Source organism: Mobula birostris, chromosome 7, assembly GCF_030028105.1.
Source record: "Mobula birostris isolate sMobBir1 chromosome 7, sMobBir1.hap1, whole genome shotgun sequence".
NCBI lineage: Eukaryota > Metazoa > Chordata > Chondrichthyes > Myliobatiformes > Myliobatidae > Mobula > Mobula birostris.
This window is the reverse complement of record NC_092376.1, coordinates 6,653,089-6,672,317: the sequence shown is the minus strand read 5'-3', so window position 1 is coordinate 6,672,317 and position 19,229 is coordinate 6,653,089. Positions and strand designations below refer to the sequence as shown.

The following is a 19,229-nucleotide window of genomic DNA, read 5'->3' as shown; positions in this document are numbered from 1 at the left end:
CACCATTTATTTTTCTGGAATATTATCCCACTTGACGTTAGCAGCACTCATTGCACAGTAATGAAGAGTGAAGGCATTAACCAGTAATAGCACCATGATAGCACAGTGCCTTGTGCGACTCTATTAAAGCTCAGGGTGTTACGGAGTTCAAAGTTGAATTCCGATCTCCTCCATAAGAGAGTTCTTTCCTAGTGTGCATGGGTTTTCTCCAGGTGCTCTGGTTCCCTCCCACAGATCAAAGATGCACCAGTTAATAAGTTACCTAGCCTAATCACAGGACAATTTACGGTGACCAGTTAATAAGTTAGCTGACCATTGTAAATTGTCCTGTGGTTAGGCTAGGTTGTTAAATTGGCGGGTTGCTGGAAGGGCACGCTCTGGGATGCGTCTCTAAATAAAAATAAAGATACAAGCCGGGTCGTCCATGTCCGGTTCTGGGGTGTCGAAGTACGGGTGTGTACTCAGCAGTTCAGGAACGAGAGGCAAAACCAGGGTGGGATGCCTGCTGCCCAAGTACTTGAGGCATCTGGCGAAGAGAGAAAATTCAGTCCAGTTCATTACAGGTTACAATCAACTCCAGAGCAGAGGTACTGCCAATGCAGTGTAGCATCCAGACAATCAAACAGCCCAGGACAGGACATTATTATAAACCACTTTTTATAATGTTGTTTGCATTGTAAATACATCTTGGTATTTATACACATTTTGGTCCAAACCCATACTTTAACCTCTAACTTTATTTTTTGTATAATTTTCTATTATAATTGTTGAATGTTATTTTTTGTTGCATGTCACACCCTGACCAACACACCACAGCTAATTCCCAACCTGTGTAAATGTACCTGGTGAATAAAGCTGATCCTAGATAGCATTCAGATGAATGATTGTCTTTATTTGTCCCACGTACGTCACAACATAAGAGTGAAATGTATTGTTTGTGTCAATCACCATCACAGTCTGAGCATGTGCTGGGGGCAGCCCGCAAGTGTTGCCACCCCACCGGTGCCAACATCTCAGGCCCACAACTCACTAACTTAACCCAAATGTCTTTGGACTTTGGGAGGAAATTGGAGCACCCAGAGGAAACTCAAATCTGCCAAGAAGGCCCACCAGCGCCTTTACTTCCTGAGAAAGCTAAAGAAATTTGGCCTGTCCCCTAAAACACTCACTAACCTTTATAGATGCACCGTAGAAAGCATTCTTCTAGGGTGCATCACAACCTGGTATGGAAGTTGTCCTGTCCAAGACCGAAAGAAGCTGCAGAAGATCGTGAACACGGCGCAGCACATCACACAAACCAATCTTCCGTCCTTGGACTCACTTTACACCGCACGCTGTCGGAGCAGTGCTGCCAGGATAATCAAGGACACGACCCACCCAGCCAACACACTTTTCGTCCCTCTTCCCTCCTCCCTCCAGGAGAAGGCTCAGGAGCTTGAAGACTCGTACGGCCAGATTAGGGAACAGCTTCTTTCCAACTGTGATAAGACTGCTGAACGGATCTTGACCCGGATCTGGGCCGTATCCTCCAAATATCCGGACCTGCCTCTCGGCTTTTTTACACTACCTTACTTTCCCTTTTCTACTTTCTATTTATGATTTATAATTTAAAATTTTTAATGTTTACTATCGATTTGTACTCCAGGGAGCGGGAAGCGCAGAATCAAATATCGCTGTGATGATTGTACGCTCTAGTATCAATTGTTTGGCAACAATGAAGTAAAGTAAGGTAAAGTGGTTCACAGGGAGAACGCACAAATTCCTTAAAGACAATGGTGGGAACTGAACTCTGACTGGTGATTGCTCTGCACTGAACCTAGGGTCAGGGGACGGCCTCTCTGTGGACTTCAGTTCAGAACACCATTTCCTTGTAGTTATTGTTTGCATGATTTCTTTTTCCTCTCTGCACATTGGGTGATTGACAGTCTTTTTAAAAATGGATTTCCTTGTTTTGTAGCTGCCAGTTAGGAGACGTATCTCAAGGTTGTATAATGTATACATTCTTTGATAATAAATGTACTCTGGACTTTGTAAAGCGCTACACTAACCACCACACCACTGTGCCACTCAACATTCTGCAACAGCTTTGTAAAATACCCAACCAATCCCCGTCGCTCTTCACCTCAACCACAACTCCAAGTGTTCCAATTATTCGCAGTGACAAATGCAAGCACACCCAAGCCCCTGCTCTGGGCCCTCTGGGGAAGTTAAAAAAGGCCCAATGTTTACCCACCGGTGGCTGCGCAAAGATAAAGATGACCGACTTTAATCGTCACGTGTACATCAAAAACAAAGTGGAAAAACAAACAAGCAAGGATTGTGCCAATGGGCCCTGATGCAGGGCCTCTGCCCGAAATGTTGACTCTTTATTCCTTTCCACAGATGTTGCCTGACCTGCTGAGTTTCTTCAGCATTTTGTGTGTGTGTCACTCTAATATAAATCTAATATTTTTGTCTAGCTGTTCATGACAAAATAACCCCGTTTCCCATCCTAGGAATTAGCCTGGAAAGAGATTCACTGGGCTGCTTCCAGTGCCTGTGTAGCCTTCCTTAAATCAGGTGATCAAAACTATTTACAGTAACCCAGGTGTGGCCTCATTCATGCTCAGTACAGGGAAGTCAATGAGGGTATTATTGTTCTCGGCCTGCCACAGAATTGTACGAGTCTTTTGTGTTGTAAGGAGCTATCAGGTGTCTTTGAAACTCCCGTAAGCTATTTTCCACACCTTCCAACAATTTGAAATGACCACAGATCAAGCGCCGCCTAAAGGGCATAACAGATACTACCACCCTGGAGTGCAACAGAACAAAGGGATCTGGAAATACAGATCCTTATTTTCTTGAAAGTGGCGTCACAAATAGACAGGGTTGTAAAGAGAGCTTTTGGCAAACTTGAGTACAGAAGTTGGGACGTTATGTTGAAGTTGAGTAAGGCGTTGCTGAGGCCAAATTTGGATATTGTTCTGGTTTCTTCCACTGAGGTTGGAGGAGACTAGAACTAGAGATCATGGGTTAAAGGTGAAAGGTGAAATGCTGAGGGGAAACTTCTTCGCACAGAGGGAGGGCAGAGTGTGGAAGGAGCTGCCGGCAGAAATGGTGGATGTGGGTTTAATTGTAACATTTAAGAGAAGTTTGGCTAAGTACATGGATGGAAGTGGTATGGAGGACTATGGTCCAGGTGTAGGTTGATGGGACTAGGCAGAATGACAATCCAGCACAGACTAGACGGAACCTGTTTCTGTACTGTAGTACTCTATGGCACCCTGTAAGTTGGGGGTGTCATGCTACCGATTTACAAAATGTTGATAAGACCACATGGTGCTGCACATAGCGCGCTGTTCTGGCCATGGTACTCCAGGACAGGTGCAAGTAAGCTAGGGAGGTTACAGAAAAAAATTCTATAAGGATATTGTTGGGACTGGAGGGTTTGAGTTACAAAGAGAAACTGGACAGGCTGGGTCTGTTTCCCTGGAGGCTGGAGGCCGACAGTTGACCAAAAAGATGCCCTTATAAAATTATGAAGGGCACAGATAGGGTAAGATTGGTTCATGAGAATGATCCTGGGAAATACAGGGTTAACATATGTGGAGTGTTTGATGGCTCTGGGCCTGTACTCACTGGTTTGGAAGAATGGGGGGGGGAAGGAAAACTATTGAATATTACAGAGTGGATGTGGAGAGGATGTTTCCTGTAGTAGGGGAGTCAAGGACCAGAGAGCACAGTATCAGAACAGAACAGACATGAGGAGGAATTCTGACACCAACGGGTGGTGAATCTGTGGAATTCATTGCCCTAGACAGCTGTGGAGGCCAAGACATTGGGTATATTTAAAGCAAAGGTTGATAGGATCTTGGTTAGTCAGAGTGTCAAATATTATGGGGAGAAGGCAGGAGACTAGGGTTGAGAGGAATAATAAATCAACCACGGTGAAATGGCGGAGTGGTCTTGATGGACCGAATGGCATACTTGTGCTCTTATGTCTTGTAGTTGCAGTTTATTCCCCAGCGCAGCGGATTCTAAAACTAGAGAGCATGGGTTTAAGCTGAAAGGGGAAAGATGTAAAGGGAGACTGAGGGGCAAGGTATCCACACAGAGGGCAGGGGGAGGGGATTTGGAACGAGCTGCCAGGGGAAGTGGTAGAGGCAGATTAAAAAAGATTTAAAAAAAATGTTTAAAAGACATTAGAACAGGTACATGGATAGGAAAGGTTTAGAACAGGGGTTCCCAACCTTGTTTCTGCCATGGAGGCTTACCATTAACCGAGGGGTCTGTGAACCCCAGGTTGAAAACCCCTGGTTTCCAGGGATATGGGCCAATCATGGAGTCTGAGGCCATGGTCCCTGGAGGCAGCCTGTCCTATGGTCTGTGTATGTGGGTCAGGGGAGGGTGGGAAACGAGGTTGTTTTGTTGTTGTTCCTTGCTGTATGCGGGCTGTGTGTTCTGCTGAACATGTCTGGCATGCTCTACTGGCGTCGGAATGTGCGGCAACATCTGCAGGCTGGCCTCAGCACATCCTGAGATTGTGTTGGCTATTAACACAAACAATGTGCTTCACTGTATGTGTCAATTCATGTGACAAACAAAGCTAAAGTTACCTACAAGCAGGCAGTGAGACAACTGAACTCCCTGCCGCCACCAATGTCTCTCTACGAGTGAAGCACCAGTAGCGTTATACGGTTTACTTTTTAACTTGTGTTATAAATACACTTTATGCTAAATGTCAAGTCATCTGGAATATATCCCCAGCATCGAGGACACCTTCAAAAGGCAATGCCTCGAAAAGGCAGCATCTACCATTAAGGACCCCGATCACCCAGGACATGCTCTCTTCTCATTGCTACCGTCAGGTACAAGAGCCTGAAGACACACACTGAAGGATTCAGGAACAGCTTTTACCCCTCCAGATTTATGAATGGACAACAAACCCATGTACACTACCTATTTTTTGCTCTCTTTTTGCACTATTTAATTTTATTTTACATATTTCTTATTCTAATTTATAGATTTTTTATTATGTCCTGCAACGCAAATTTCATAACATACGCCAGTGATATCAAATCTGATTCTGATTTAGTTGTGGCAACATTTATGTGTTGTGCGCATGTTATATGTACCATGTTGGCCCGGAGGAGCGTTGTTTCGTTTGGTGGTGTACATCTGTACAGTTAAATGACAATAAACCTGCAGGTGAAACTATTGGTGTGGGATTACATTTCCCTCTCCCCAAACAGCCCAGTCCATCATGGGCAAAGCCCTCCCTATCACTGAGTGCTGTTGCAGGAAAGCAGCATCCACCACCAGGACCTCTCACAACCCAAGACATGCTGTGTTCACCAGCACTTTTTGTGTTTGTTACATGCTTTCTTCTTGCTGCTACCCTCAGTAAGGAGGTTCAGGTGCCTCAGGATTCACACCACCAGGTTGAAACGGTTATTAGCCCTCAACTATCAGGCTCTTGAACCAAAGGAAATAACTTCACTTAACTTCACTAGACCCATCATTGAAATGTTCCCACAACCAATAGACTCACTTTCAAGGAATCTTCATCTCATGTTCTCGATATTTATTGTTTGCATATTTATTATAATTTCTTTCTTTTTGTATTTGCACTGCTTGTTGCCTTTTGCACTCTGATTGAACGCCGAAGTTGATGCGTCTTGCAGTGATTCTGTTATGGTTATTATTCCATAGATTTATTGAGTATGCCCACAAGAAAATGAATCTCAGGGTTGTATATGGTGACATGTATGTATCTTGATAATAAATATGCTTTGAAGTTTGTTAAACCATAAAGAGGGACTCACTTCCAGATTGAGTTCCGATCGGTTGGATACTTAGCCAGATTTTTCAGTAGTTCCACCAGAGCCAGGTGAATACCGTCCTTTGTGGACACGTTTGTGTAGCACAGCAACTCGTGTAAAGCTTCCCGGATGTCACGCGAAGAGTCCTGTGAGACAAAAGGGAGGAACATTTACCTGGACAAACTACCTCCCTGTTGCTTCAGACAGAATTGTTTTCCTTACGAAAGGATGTGGTGCTGAGGCTTTAGTTGGCATTGTCTGGATCATACATGTAGTATGGTGAGCAGGTTTGAGCCCTTACCTAGGCAAGGATGTGCTGGCGCTGGAGAAGGTCCACAGGAGGTTCACTGAAATGACCCTGGGAACTACAGGGTTAAGATATGAGTCGCGTTTGATGACTCTGGGCCTGTAGTTGCTGGAGTTGAGAATGAGAGGGGATCTTGTTGAAATCTATCAAACATTGAAAAGCTTAGATAGAGTGGATGTGGAGAGGCAATGTCTAGGACTAGAGGACACAGCCTTAGAATAGAAGGACGTCTATTTAGAATGGAGCTGAGGAAGAATTTCTTTAGCTAGAGGGTAGCGAATCTGTGGAATTCATTGCCACAGACGACTGCGGAGGCCAAGTCACTGGATGTATTTAAAGCGGAGATTGATAGGTTCTTAATTAGTATGGGCTTCTAAGATTATGGAGAGAAGACAGGAGAATGGAGTTGAGAGGGATAATAAATCAGCCATGATGGAATAGCAGACAACCCCAATGGGCCAAATAGCTTAATTCTGCTCCTATATCTTATGGCCTATCCCCAAGTCCCTGAGTGTATTTAGCTGAGTAGTCAAGCAAAGTTATTATTGTGGGTGAAAGGAGATTGCAAACACCGGAAAATGGGGCAACAAACAATCTGCTGGAGGAACTTGGTGGGTCGAGCAGCATCTGTGGCCGGGGGGGGGGGGGGGGGGGGGAGGGGAGAGACACTGTCGACATTGCAGGTCTGCAGGACTGAATGGAGAGGGGAGATGGCTGGTGTAAACAGGAAAGGGGGAGGGGAATCAAGGGCCTGTAAGTATTCAGTGGATTGAGCAATGGTGAAGGATGACAGTCAGATTGAACCAGATCGGGAAGGGAAAGGCTGGAGCTGAGAAACAGAAGCAGGCAGAGGCAGATATTTAAAAAAAGACGACAGATTCTGATGCAAGGACAGCAAAAACATGAGGAACACCCCCACCATCTTGACTTGTCATATAACAACAGAACATTGACAGGATGCAGAGCTGGGCTGAGAAGTGGCAGATGGAGTTCAACCCAGATAAGTGTGAAGTGATTCACTTGGGTAGGTCAAACTTGAAGGCTGTATACAGGGTTAACAGCAGGATTCTTACCAGTGTGGAGGAACAGAGGGATCTTGGGGTCCACGTCCATATATTCCTCGGAGTTGCCATATAGGTCGATAGGTTGCTTGAGAAGGTGTATGTTTTGTTCACCATTAGTCAGGGGATTGAGTTCAAGAGCCGTGAGGTAATGTTGCAGATCTATAAAACCCTGGTTAGACCACACTTGGAATATTGTGTTCAGTTCTGGTCACCTCATTATAGGAAGGGTGTGGAAGCTTTAGAGAGGGCGCAGAGGAGATTTACCAGGATGCTGCCTGGATTAGAGAGCATATCTTATGAGGATCGGTTCCCTTTGGAGTGAAGACAGATGAGCTCACTTCACAGAGGTGCACAAGATCATAGGTAGTCAGGGACTTTTCCCAAGGCAGCGGTGACTCATACAGGGGGCACAATTTTAAGGTGATTGTAGGAAAGTGGGGGGGCGGGGGTGTCACAGGTGGATTTTTATTTTTACAGTGAGTGTGGTGGGTGTGTGGAACACTCTGCCTGGGGTGGTGGTCGAGGCAGATACATTAGGGGCATTTAAGAAACTCTTAGTTAGATACACGGATGATAGAAAAATGAAGAGCTATGTGGGAGGGAACGGTTAGATTGATTTGGAGCAGATTAAAAGGTTGGTAGAACATCATGGGCCAAAGGGCCTGTACTGCGCTAAACTGTTCTATGCCATTTAGGAATGGACAATTCAATCAATTTTTTCATTATTGGAGAGGGAGGACAGGGTCGGGTGGGGGAAACCTCAGATATTCAATTGGTTTATCACCCCAGGGAGCCACATCTACTGAATGAATTGCCTGTGAATGCAAACCTTTCACACTGCTTTATTCTGGTACAGTACATATGTTTTTACCGTGATCAAATTCTAAATTGATAAAAAAAAACTTAAATCCTGAAGAGCCCACACCCACTTCAAAAAGAAATTTTCGCAAGTCAGATTGAGTGAGACAACGAAAGGGCAGAAGCAACAATAGAAACAACACACACAAAATTAATTTCTGGAAATCCACCCCCCCCCCCATCTCCTTCACCACTTCCATTACCATTTCCCTCTCTCTCCTTATCTCCTTACCTGCCCATCACCTCCCTCTGGTACTCCTCCCTCTTCCCTTTCTTCCGAGGCCTTCTGTCCTCTCTTATCAGATTCCCCCTTCTCCAGCCCTTTATCTTTTTCACCTATCGACCGCCCCTCTCCCCTTCTCCTAGTTTCACCTATCGCCTTGTATTTCTTCCTCCCCTCTTCCCACCTTCTTACTCTGACCTCATCTCCTACTTGATGAAGGGTCTCAGCTTCAAACGTTAACTGTTTACTCTTTTCCATGGATGCTGCCTGGCCTGCAGAGTTTCTCCAGCACTTTGTGTGTGTTGCTTAGATTTCCAGCATCTGCAGATTAGCAACAATAGAAGCTCACCTCCAGCACAGCCAGCACTGTATCCAGTTGGTCCTCGCGCAGGCGGATGTGGACAGAAATCTTCCGCAGAGCGTGAATCGAACCCAGCCTCACCTCCTCGATTTCGTCATTGAACATGTCCACCAAGAAGTCAAGGCACTTTTCTGCAAAGGATGCAGAGGCCTGAGCCAGCATGCAGAGGGACTCCACCGCTGCGTTACGGACCTCTGCAGTTCAAAGGAGAAACATCATTTACCTTCTGGTGAAGTGTAGCTCTGCAATCAAGATAAAACCGGCTACGAGCTGGGTCGGTGTCTAAAGGTTCCAAGCTGAACTCAACCGCAGAGATCTTTCATAGATTCATACAACATGGAAATGGGCCCTTTGGCCCATCTAGCCCATGCTGACCTATTCTTCTAACTAGTCCATTTACCTGCACCTGGACTGTATCTCACCAAATCTCTCTCATTCATGTACTTATCCAAATTTCTCTTAGATGTTACCTTGCTCTTCGACTGTTTGTCCCATCCCCATCAGGGAGGATGCTATGTAGCATCCACGCCAGTAACAGAGAGACTCAAAAACAGTTACTTTCCTTAAGCAGCAAGGCTGATCAACATGTCCACCCACTAACCCAACCCTCAACATCTCAACCACCACTACTTTATCATTTCCTGTCAGAGTCACCTTGTGTACAATCACTACTGTGACTAGTGTCACTTTATGGACGTACAATCTATATACAAGCTGCCAACATGTTAGGGAAAGTGGTTCTGAATTACTCCTGAAGACATACCAAGTGAATGATTAAGCTAGTTTCAGCGAAATTATTCAAGGATAGATGTTAACTGGGCTATGGGATTATGGCAACAACCTTATTTTCATACCTGACCAAGTGATGAAACCTCTAACAATGCAACAGGAACTAGATAGTACTCAGATCTGCAGCTGGATCTTCAACTTCCTCACAGACAGGACCCAGGCTGTAAAAATAGGGGACAAGCTCTCCTCTACAATCACTCTGAGCACCGGTGCCCCACAAGGCTGTGTACTCAGCCCCCTGCTGTACTCACTGTACACCCATGATTGCGTAGCCAAGTTTCCATCAAACTCAATATATAAGTTTGCTGATGACACAACAATTGTAGGCCGTATCTCAGCTAATGATGAGTTTGAGTACAGAGAGGAAATTAAGAACCTGGTGGCATGGTGCAAAGACAATAACCTATCCCTCAACGTCAGCAAGACAAAGGAATTGGTTGTTGACTTCAGAAGGAGTAGTGGACCGCATGACCTAATTTACATCGGTGGTGCACAAGTAGAACAGGTCAAAAGCTTTAAGTTCCTCGGGGTCAATATCACAAATGACCTGACTTGGTCCAACCAAGCAGAGTTCACGCCAAGAAGGCCCACCAGCGCCTTTACTTCCTGAGAAAACTAAAGAAATTTGGCCTGTCCCCTAAAACCCTCACTAATTTTTATAGATGCACTGCAGAAAGCATCACAACCTGGTATGGAAATGTCCTATCCAAGACCAAAAGAAGCTGCAGAAGATCGTGAACACGGCGCAGCACATCACACAAACCAATCTTCCGTCCTTGGACTCACTTTACACCGCACGCTGTCGGAGCAGTGCTGCCAGGATAGTCAAGGACACGACCCACCCAGCCAACACAGTTTTCGTCCCTCTTCCCTCCAGGAGAAGGTTCAGGAGCTTGAAGACTTGTACGGCCAGATTTGAGAACAGCTTCTTTCAAACTGTGATAAGACTGCTGAACGGATCCTGACCCGGATCTGGGCCGTACCCTCCAAATATCCGGACCTGCCTCTCGGTTTTTTTGCACTATCTTACTTCCCATTTTTCTATTTATGATTTATAATTAAAATTTTTAATATTTACTAATTTTAACTATTTTTAATATTGAATATTTGTAATCCAGGGAGTGTGAAGCGCAGACTCAAATATCGCTGTGATGAGTGTACGTTCTAGTACCAATTGTGTAAACTATGACTGTAAATAGGTTTATTACTGCATGATGTACTAAGGTTCAGTGAGAAATTTGTCTGTTCACAGAGATCAACTCACTACAACAGTTAGTTATACTGGTACAAGGTAAAACAATAACAGAGTCCAGAATAAAGTGTAACACAGAGAGAACGTGAGAGCAGGCAGGCAGTAAGGTGCACGACCATAATAGATTGTGAGGTCAATAGGAGGAGAAGATGGCGGCGCAACGGCAGCGCACGCGGCCACTTCGGTGGAGACAGACGTGAGAATACGGAGGAACATCTGGAAAACTTCTGAAATGCCGGCTTTGCTGCCGCTGCTACTGTGTGGTAACCAGAATCTTCGGAGCAGAAGGCCCCGAAATCCTCAGCTTTGCGTGTTTCCGTGGCCGGGGTGAGGTCGAAGGCGCTCGGCAGAGGTTGGCGCTCGGGAGGCTGTATCGGAGGGGCTGGTCGGAAGCTCGAAGTTTTCGGACGGATGGACTCAGTGTTGGCTGTGGTCGGCTGCTTCCAAGGCATCGGCAAGTTGACGGTGCCTGGAGGTTTATGGCAGGGAGTTTCTCCCTTTTGCCGCCTGCTATCGGCGACTTTTGAGACTTTATTTACCATGCCCATGGTTTGTTCTTCATCAAATTATGGTATTGCTTTGCATTGCTGTAACTATATGTTATAATTATGTGGTTCTGTCAGTGTTAGTCTTTGGTCTGTCCTGTTTTCTGTGATATCACTCCGGAGAAACATTGGATCATTTCTTAATGCATGTATGCATTTCTAAATGATAATAAAAGAGGAATGAGTGTTCTCATAATCTAATCTAAAAGCTGTCCTTAAACTTGTTGGTTCATGGTTTCAGGCTTTTGCATCTTTTGCCTGATGGGGAAGGGTGGGGGGTGGTGGTGGAAAGAGATATTGTCTGGGGTATTCATTGATTCAGTCTTTCATTGGTTCTGTTATGGTTATTATTCTATAGATTTACTGAGTATACTGAAAAAAAAGAGAATCTCAGGGTTGTAAATGGTGACATATACGTACTTTGATAATTAATTTACTTTGAACATATATCACACACAGCACATAAAACATTACCACAAATAAGTTAATACAATATAATTCAAAATGCCTGTCATGTACAGTACAGGTAAACAGTAAACAGCTCACTGTCCTAGTGATGAGACCTCGGTGGTGGCATAGTATTCATTAGTCTCACAGCCTGAGGGAAGAAGCTGTTACTCAGTCTGGCAGTCCTCGTCCTGATGCTCTTGTACCTCCTTCCTGATGGTAGTGGGTCAAAGAGATTGTGGGATGGGTGGTAGGGATCCTCAACAATGCTTTGGGCCCTTCATGTACAATGCTCCCATAAAGTGTCACAAATGGGGGGAGCGAGATCCTGGTGATCCTCCTGGAGGGAGATCCGAGCTATCTCAAAGGGGATATGCCAAATTTCTTTAGGTATCTAAGTCGCAAAAAAATCCACTAAACCCACCACGATCAGCCCCACTTACCGTACATTTCATCCTCCAGCCCATGAACGAATGCTCCGCAAGCACCTGAGTTTATCAGGTTGACTGTGTAGGTGTCCACTGCTTCCTTCGGAGCGTCGTCGCCCCACTTCCGTCCGCTGGAAAACTCGCCGGATGTGTACAGCTCCTTCGCCCGCTCGTGGGCACTGCGCTTTCTCTACAGAGTGGGTGGGGGAGGTTGTGGAGAACCAGGAGGATGAAAACATTAGGAGAAAGCATGGGGCCATTTGGCCCATCTGCCTCTGTGCTGGTCAATATCTGTATACTAGCCAATTTCTGTACAGAAATGGTATTTGAACAATGTGGTGTCAGTGGCCAGGCTGTTCTCCTGGTGCACAAGTAAATAAAATGTGATTATAGCACAAGACCATAAGACATAGGAGCAGAATTAGGCTGTTTGACCCATCAAGCCTGCTCTGCCATTTCATCATGGCTGAATCAATTTCCCTCTCAGCCCCAATCTCTTGTCTTTTCCCTGTATCCCTTTATGACCTAACCAATGAAGAACCTATCAACCTTTGCCTTAAATATACATAAAGACTTGGCCTCAGCAGCTGCCTGTAGCAAAGAATTCCATATATTCATCACTCTCTGGCTAAAGAAATTCCTCTTCATCTCCATTCCGAAAGGACTCCTATCTATTCTGAGACTGTGTCTTCTGGTCTTAGACTCTGCCATCATAGGAAACATCCTCTCCACATCCACTCTATCAAGGCTTTTCACCATTCGATAGTTTTCGATGAGGTCGCCCCTCATTCTTCTGAATTCTAGTGAGTAAAAGCCCAGAGCCATCATATGCTCTTCATATGACAAGCCATTCAATCCTGGAATCATTTTCGCGAGCCTCCTTTGAACCCTCTCCAGTTTCAGCACACCCTTTCTAAGGGGCCCAAATCTGCTCACAGTACTCCAAGTGAAGCCTCACCAGTGCTTTATAAAGTCTCAACATTACCTTGCTTTTATACTCTAGTTCTCTTGAATTGAATGCTTGCATTGCATTTGCCTTCCTCACTACAGACTCAACCTGCAAACTAACCTTTAGGGAATTCTGCCCAAGGACTTCTGTCCCTTTGCATCTCAGTTTTTTTGTATTGTCTTGCCATTTAGAAAATAGTCAATCCTTTCATTCCTTCTACCAAAGTGCAAGACCATACACTTCCCAACACTGCATTCCATCTGCCACTTCTTTGCCCATTCTCCTAATCTTCCTCTGTAGTCTCTCTACTTCCTCAATATTACCTGCCCCTCCACCTATCTTCATATTGTCTGCAAATTTTGCAAGAAAACACTCAATTCCATCATCCAAATCATTGACACTCAATGTAAAAAGAATTGGTCCCAGCACAGACCCCTGTGGAACACCGGCAGCCAGAATAGCTGATCTTCTAGTGGGCTGAACCATGAGCTGCTCTAAAAAGCCATCTCATAGGCACTCTAGAAACATCCCCCCTAGAATCCAGCACCAATCTGATTTTCCCAATCTACCTGCATATTGAAGTACCCCATGACTATTGTAACATTGCCCTTTTGGTATGCGTTTCCTATCTCCTGTTGTAATTTGTAGGCCACTGTTTTGGCGCCAGTGACCTCCCCCCCACCTACGCCCCTTCTCCTGTCAGTGTAAAGAGTTCCGCCACGTGAGGGCAAGAGCTGGACTTGGTTATCAGAGGCTAATTTGAGACACACACCATTTGGAGCACTTTATAGGTAGTGGGAGCTTATCCACACTACCAGCCTGGCTATGACAACCATTTGGAACCATGACGGCAGTCTTCAGAGCAGTCGTCCTGACTTTTCTGCTGTATGGCTAGGAAACACGGACCCCATACTGCAGGCACATCAAGATGCTTGACCAGTTCCACCTGCAATGCCTTCGCAAGATGATGGGCGTCTCGTGGCAAGACAGAGTCCCCACCACAGAAGTGCTACGAAGGGCCGAGAGCTCTGGCACAGAGACACTGGTCATGAAGGCTCAACTTCGATGGGTTAGATATGTGGTCCGGATGGAAGACAAAGATGGCATTGTTTTCCGAGCTGGCACCTGGCACCAGAAAGCAGGGAGGCCCCACAAAACACTATCAAGACTGCATGAAAGCGTCCCTGAAGACATGCAATATCCCTGTGAGTGGTTGGAGGGTCTTGAACAAAGACTACAACGCCTGGCGTCTAGCAGTCTACAAGGGCACCAGCACGTTTGAAGAGCAGAGGCTGAAGGCTCTTGATCAAAAGCGCCAGGACCGCAAGGAGAGGCCACCCGACCCTTCAATGGCTGTAACATGCCCGAGATGCAGTGCATCTGCGCTTCCCACTGCGGGCTTCACTCTCACCAGCGACGTCTCTGATAGACTTCCAAGAAGAAGATGACTGTTTTGGGGTCTGTATACAACTCACATCAGCGTATCTTTATCCTTGCAGTTTCTTAGCTTTATCCACAATGATTTAACAACTTCCAACCCTATGTCACCTCTTTGTAATGATTCGATTTCGTTTTTTTCTTACCAACAGGGCAACATTGCCCCCTCTGCCTTCCTGCCAATCCTTTCAATACAATGTGTATCCTTGTACATTAGGCTCCCAGCTATAATCTTCCAGCCATGGATTCAGAGATGCTTACAACATCCTATATGCCGATCTGCAATTATGCTGTGTTCATCTACCTTATTTTGTACACTGCGCGCATTCAGATACACCTTAATTCCTGTATTCACCCTTTTCGATATTGTCCGCCTTTTACATTGCAACTCATCCCGTTGACTGTAATTTTGCCCTATCAACAGTGTCTCCTCACTGCACATTGCCTCTGTTTGTAAACCAGCTACCTCACGTTCAGCACTATTATCTGGCTTTCCTCCAATACTTCTAGCATTGAAATATACACCGCTCAGGACACCAGTTGCATTATGCTCAACCTTTTGATTCGTAACTTTGGCTGAGGTCTTTCTGCCTCCACAAACTCTCCACTAACTGTTCTGGCACTCTGCTTCCTATTCCCCTACAACCTTATTTTAAACCTCACCGTGCAGCATTAACTAACGTTCCCACCAGAACATTAGTCCCACTCCAGCTCAGATGCAAACTGTCCCTTCTGTACAGGTCCCACCTTCACAGGAAGAGAGCCCAATGATCCAAAAATCTTACATCCTCCCTCCTACACCAATTCCTTGACCACGTATTGAACTGATTGATCTTCCTAGTCCTAGCTTCACAAGCACATGGCACGGGTAGCAATCCTGAGATCACAGCCCTGGAGGTCCTGCCCTTTAACTTAGCACCTAACTCCCTGAGCTCCCTATGCAGACCCGACAGCATGAAACACAGGCCGAGATACTGCCTGGCCTGCTGTGTTCCTCAGGAATTTTGTCTGTGCCGTTCATGAATTGCTTGTCGCACTCCCATCACTGGTGCAGTGAAGCTGATCAACACCTCCACCCACTAACCCACCCCTTCACACCCCCAACCACCACTACTTTATCATTTCCTGTCAGAGTCACCTTATGAACAGACACTCCTGTGCCTAGCGTCACTTTATGGACGTACAATCAATCTCTGTATATAAGCCATCTTATGTATTTATATTTACTGTGTTTTTTTTTGTGCTGCATTGGATCCAGAGTAACAATTAATTTGCTCTCCTTTACACTTTTACAGGAAATGACATTAAATAATCTTGAATCGCAGTTTTGTTTCACTAACGACAGGTGCTTCCTGACCTGCTGAGTGCTTTTAACATTTTCTGTTTTTTGTTTTGATAGAAATTGGAGGTGCATGGAAGGCCAGGGCTGGCAGAGGGCAGGGCTGTTAAAGAGTTGTGAGAGAGTCAGAGACTCCTGCGAAGGGGATGACACGATGGAAAGTTCAGAACACAAGAATAGTTGTTTTACCCATTACAATAGACGAAAACACAACTCAATCAGAACACTGCTGCTAGACTTTTAACCAAAACCAGGATGAGGGAGCATATCACTCTTGTCCTAGCTACTCTATATTGCCTTCCTGTATTCCTTAGAATGTATTAAAAAAATTCTCTTACTTGCTTCTAAAGTTCTTAATGGTCTAGGACTGGAGTACATTGCAGAATCGCTTTTGATTTGTCATCCAGTTCGAGCTCTCACGCCTTCTTCTGTTGGTCTTTTAAAGTTAAACAAACTTTCTCAAAAGATAATTGGCACATCAGCTTTTTGAACTATGCTCCTAAACTGTGGAATTCAATACCTAAAACTATTAGGGATGCAGACTCAGCTGACACTTTTAAACACCAGCTCAAAACTTACTTAACCTTGCTTTAAACTAACATCATTTTAAAAAATTTTTTTTACTTTATTTTCATGTTCGCACTTTATCCCATTGTACAGCACTTTGAACTACATCATCAGTATGAAAAGTGCTCTATAAATAAGTGGACACAGCACCTGTAAAAGTTTAACCTACCTTCAGATCGGACATCAGTTTCTTATCGAGGGTTTGCTCCAAAAATTGCACGCTGACCTGGTGCATGGAACCCTGAAACACAGGTACCCGGCTCGTGATTCATTTATTTTAATCACACTTCCTGAGGGAAAGCTTTGTTTTACATGCTACCGAGGTACATCATTGTAAACTCAAGTAGAAAGAGCCGGTAACATCATGAAGGATCCCACCCACCCTGCTCACAGCCTGTTTGTCCCACTCCCATCAGAGAGTAGCGTCCACACCAGGACCACCAGACTCAAAGACAGTCACTTTCCCCAAGCAGTGAGGCTGATCAACACCTCCACCCACTAACCCACCCCTCCACACCCCCAAACACCACTACTTTATCATTTCCTGTCAGAGTCACCTTGTGTGCAGACATTCTAGAGTCACTTATAGACATACAATCAATCTCTGTATACAAGATATGTTATGTATTTATATTTATTGTGTTTTATTATTGTTATTGTGATCCTTATCTTATTGTGTTTTGCTTTGTGCTGCATTGGATCCAGAGTAGCAATTATTTTGTCTCCTTTACTTGTGTACTGGAAATGGCATTAAACAATCTTGAAGACCCATACTCAACAGTTCAGGAACAGCTTCCTCCTCTCAGCCATCAGATGAAATTACACACGTATATATAATTAAAATAACTTTAAAGTGGAATGGAAACTTGTAGGGTTTGGAGGCTTGAGTGCCTCAATGACCTAGAGAGCTATGTTGGCTGGAGTTGGGGCTTTATGCTTTGGCTCTTGCCAAATAAGTCAAAGGGTGCAGACCAGACTAAGAGTGGTCCACCGGTCCTCCAGGTTCAGGGGTTCAGCTCAGGGCTAACAACCCTGACTGGTAAAACGAAATTGTCACAGAAACAGCAATGAAGACGGAGGACTCTAAGTGTCATCGACGTAACGGGCAATAAAAGAAATATAAATGAGTAGTGCAGAAAGAGAGCAAAACGAAAATACTGAGGTAGTGTTCATGGGTTCATTGTCCATTTAGAGATCTGATGGCAGAGGGGAAGAAGCTATTCCTGAAACGTTGAGTGTGTGTCTTTACGCTTCTGTATCTCCTCCCAGAGGTAGCAATGAAGAGGACATGACTGGGTGATGGGGAGTTTTTTTATTATTGCGTTATCTTTTTTTTGTGTTGAATTGGATCCACAGTAACAATTTCGTTCTCCTTTACGCTCGTGTACTGGAAATGCCATTAAACAATCTTCAATCTTGAGGTAAAATGAGAAGCAGAATACAGTAAATGCCAGCTTCAGAAAAAGTGCACTCAATGTTCCAAAGAGAAAAGCCCTAGCTCACTCAAACTTTCCTCAAAAGAAACATAGAAAACCTACAGAACAATACAAGTCCTTCGGCCCACAAAGCTGTGCCAAACATGTCCTTACCTTAGAACTACCTAGGCTTACCCATAGCCTTCTATTTTTCTAAGCTCCATGTAGCCATCCAGGAGTTTCTTAAAAGACCCTATTGTATCCACCTCCACCATCACTGGCAGCCCATTCCATGCACTCACCACTCTCTGCGTAAAAAACTTACCCCTGACATCTCCTCTGTACCTACTTTCAAGCACCTTAAAATTGTGCCCTCTCGTGCTAACCATTTCAGCCCTGGGAAAAAGCCTCTGACTATCCACACAATCAATGCCTCTCATTATCTTGTACACCTCTGTCAGGTAATCTCTCATCCTCTGCTGCTCAAGGAGAAAAGGCCGAATTCACGCAACCTATTCTCATAAGGCATGCTCTCCAATCCAGGCAACATCCTTGTAAATCTCCTCTGCACACTTTCTATGGTTTTCACGTCCTTCCTGTAATGAGGCGACCAGAACTGAGCACAGTATTCCAAGTGGGATCTGACTAGGGTCCTAGATAGCTGCAACATTACTTCTCGGCTCTTAAACTCAGTCCCACGATTGATGAAGGCCAATGCACCATATGCTTTCTTAACCACAGAGTCAACCTGCGCAGCAGCTTTGAGTGTCCTATGGACTCGGACCCCAAGATCCCTCTGATCCTCCACACTGCCAAGAGTCTTACCATTAATGCTATATTCTGCCATCGTATTTGACTTATTAGACATGCTCTCTAATCCAGGCAGCATCCTGGTGAATCTCCCCTGGAGCTTCTATCTCCTTCCTATAATGAGGCAGCCAGAAATGAACACATTACTCCAAGTAAGACACATAAAATGCTGGAGAAACTCATCAGGCCAGGCAGCGTCTATAAAGGGGAATAAAGTGTCGACGTCTCGGTCCGAAACTTCGACTGTTTATTCCCCTCCATATGGGCTGCCTGGCCTCCTGAGTTCTTCTGGCATTTTGTGTGTGTTGCTCAAAATTTCCAGCACCTGCAAAATCTGTGTTTGCAATACTCTACGTGTGGTCTAACCAATGTTTCACAGAGCCACAACATTACTTAGTGACTCTGGAACTCAATGCCCCCCGACTAATGAAGGCCAACACAACAAAAGCCTTCTTAAGTCCCCTGTATCAACTAGCATGGTAATTGAGGGATCTATGGACATGGACCCCAAGATCCCTCTGTTCCTCCACTTTGATAAGAATCCAGTCATTAACCCTGTATACCACCTTCAAATTCCACCTTCCAAAGTGAATAATCACTTCAGTTTTCCTGGTTGACCTCCATCTGCCATTTCTCA

General features: G+C 44.9%; 1 protein-coding gene across 2 annotated transcripts in view; it reads right to left on the bottom strand.

Annotated features, from left to right (window-relative positions):
* Positions 1–19,229, bottom strand: part of ints4 (integrator complex subunit 4) — a 100,753-nt gene that overhangs the window by 34,250 nt on the left and 47,274 nt on the right. For both annotated transcript variants that reach the window (XM_072262554.1, XM_072262555.1), the window contains 5 exons: positions 16,537–16,608; positions 12,091–12,265; positions 8,603–8,808; positions 5,805–5,947; positions 411–526 (listed from right to left, as the gene is read on the bottom strand). In XM_072262554.1, the coding sequence (XP_072118655.1) occupies positions 411–526; positions 5,805–5,947; positions 8,603–8,808; positions 12,091–12,265; positions 16,537–16,608 (712 nt within the window). The remainder of the gene's footprint in view (positions 1–410; positions 527–5,804; positions 5,948–8,602; positions 8,809–12,090; positions 12,266–16,536; positions 16,609–19,229) is intronic.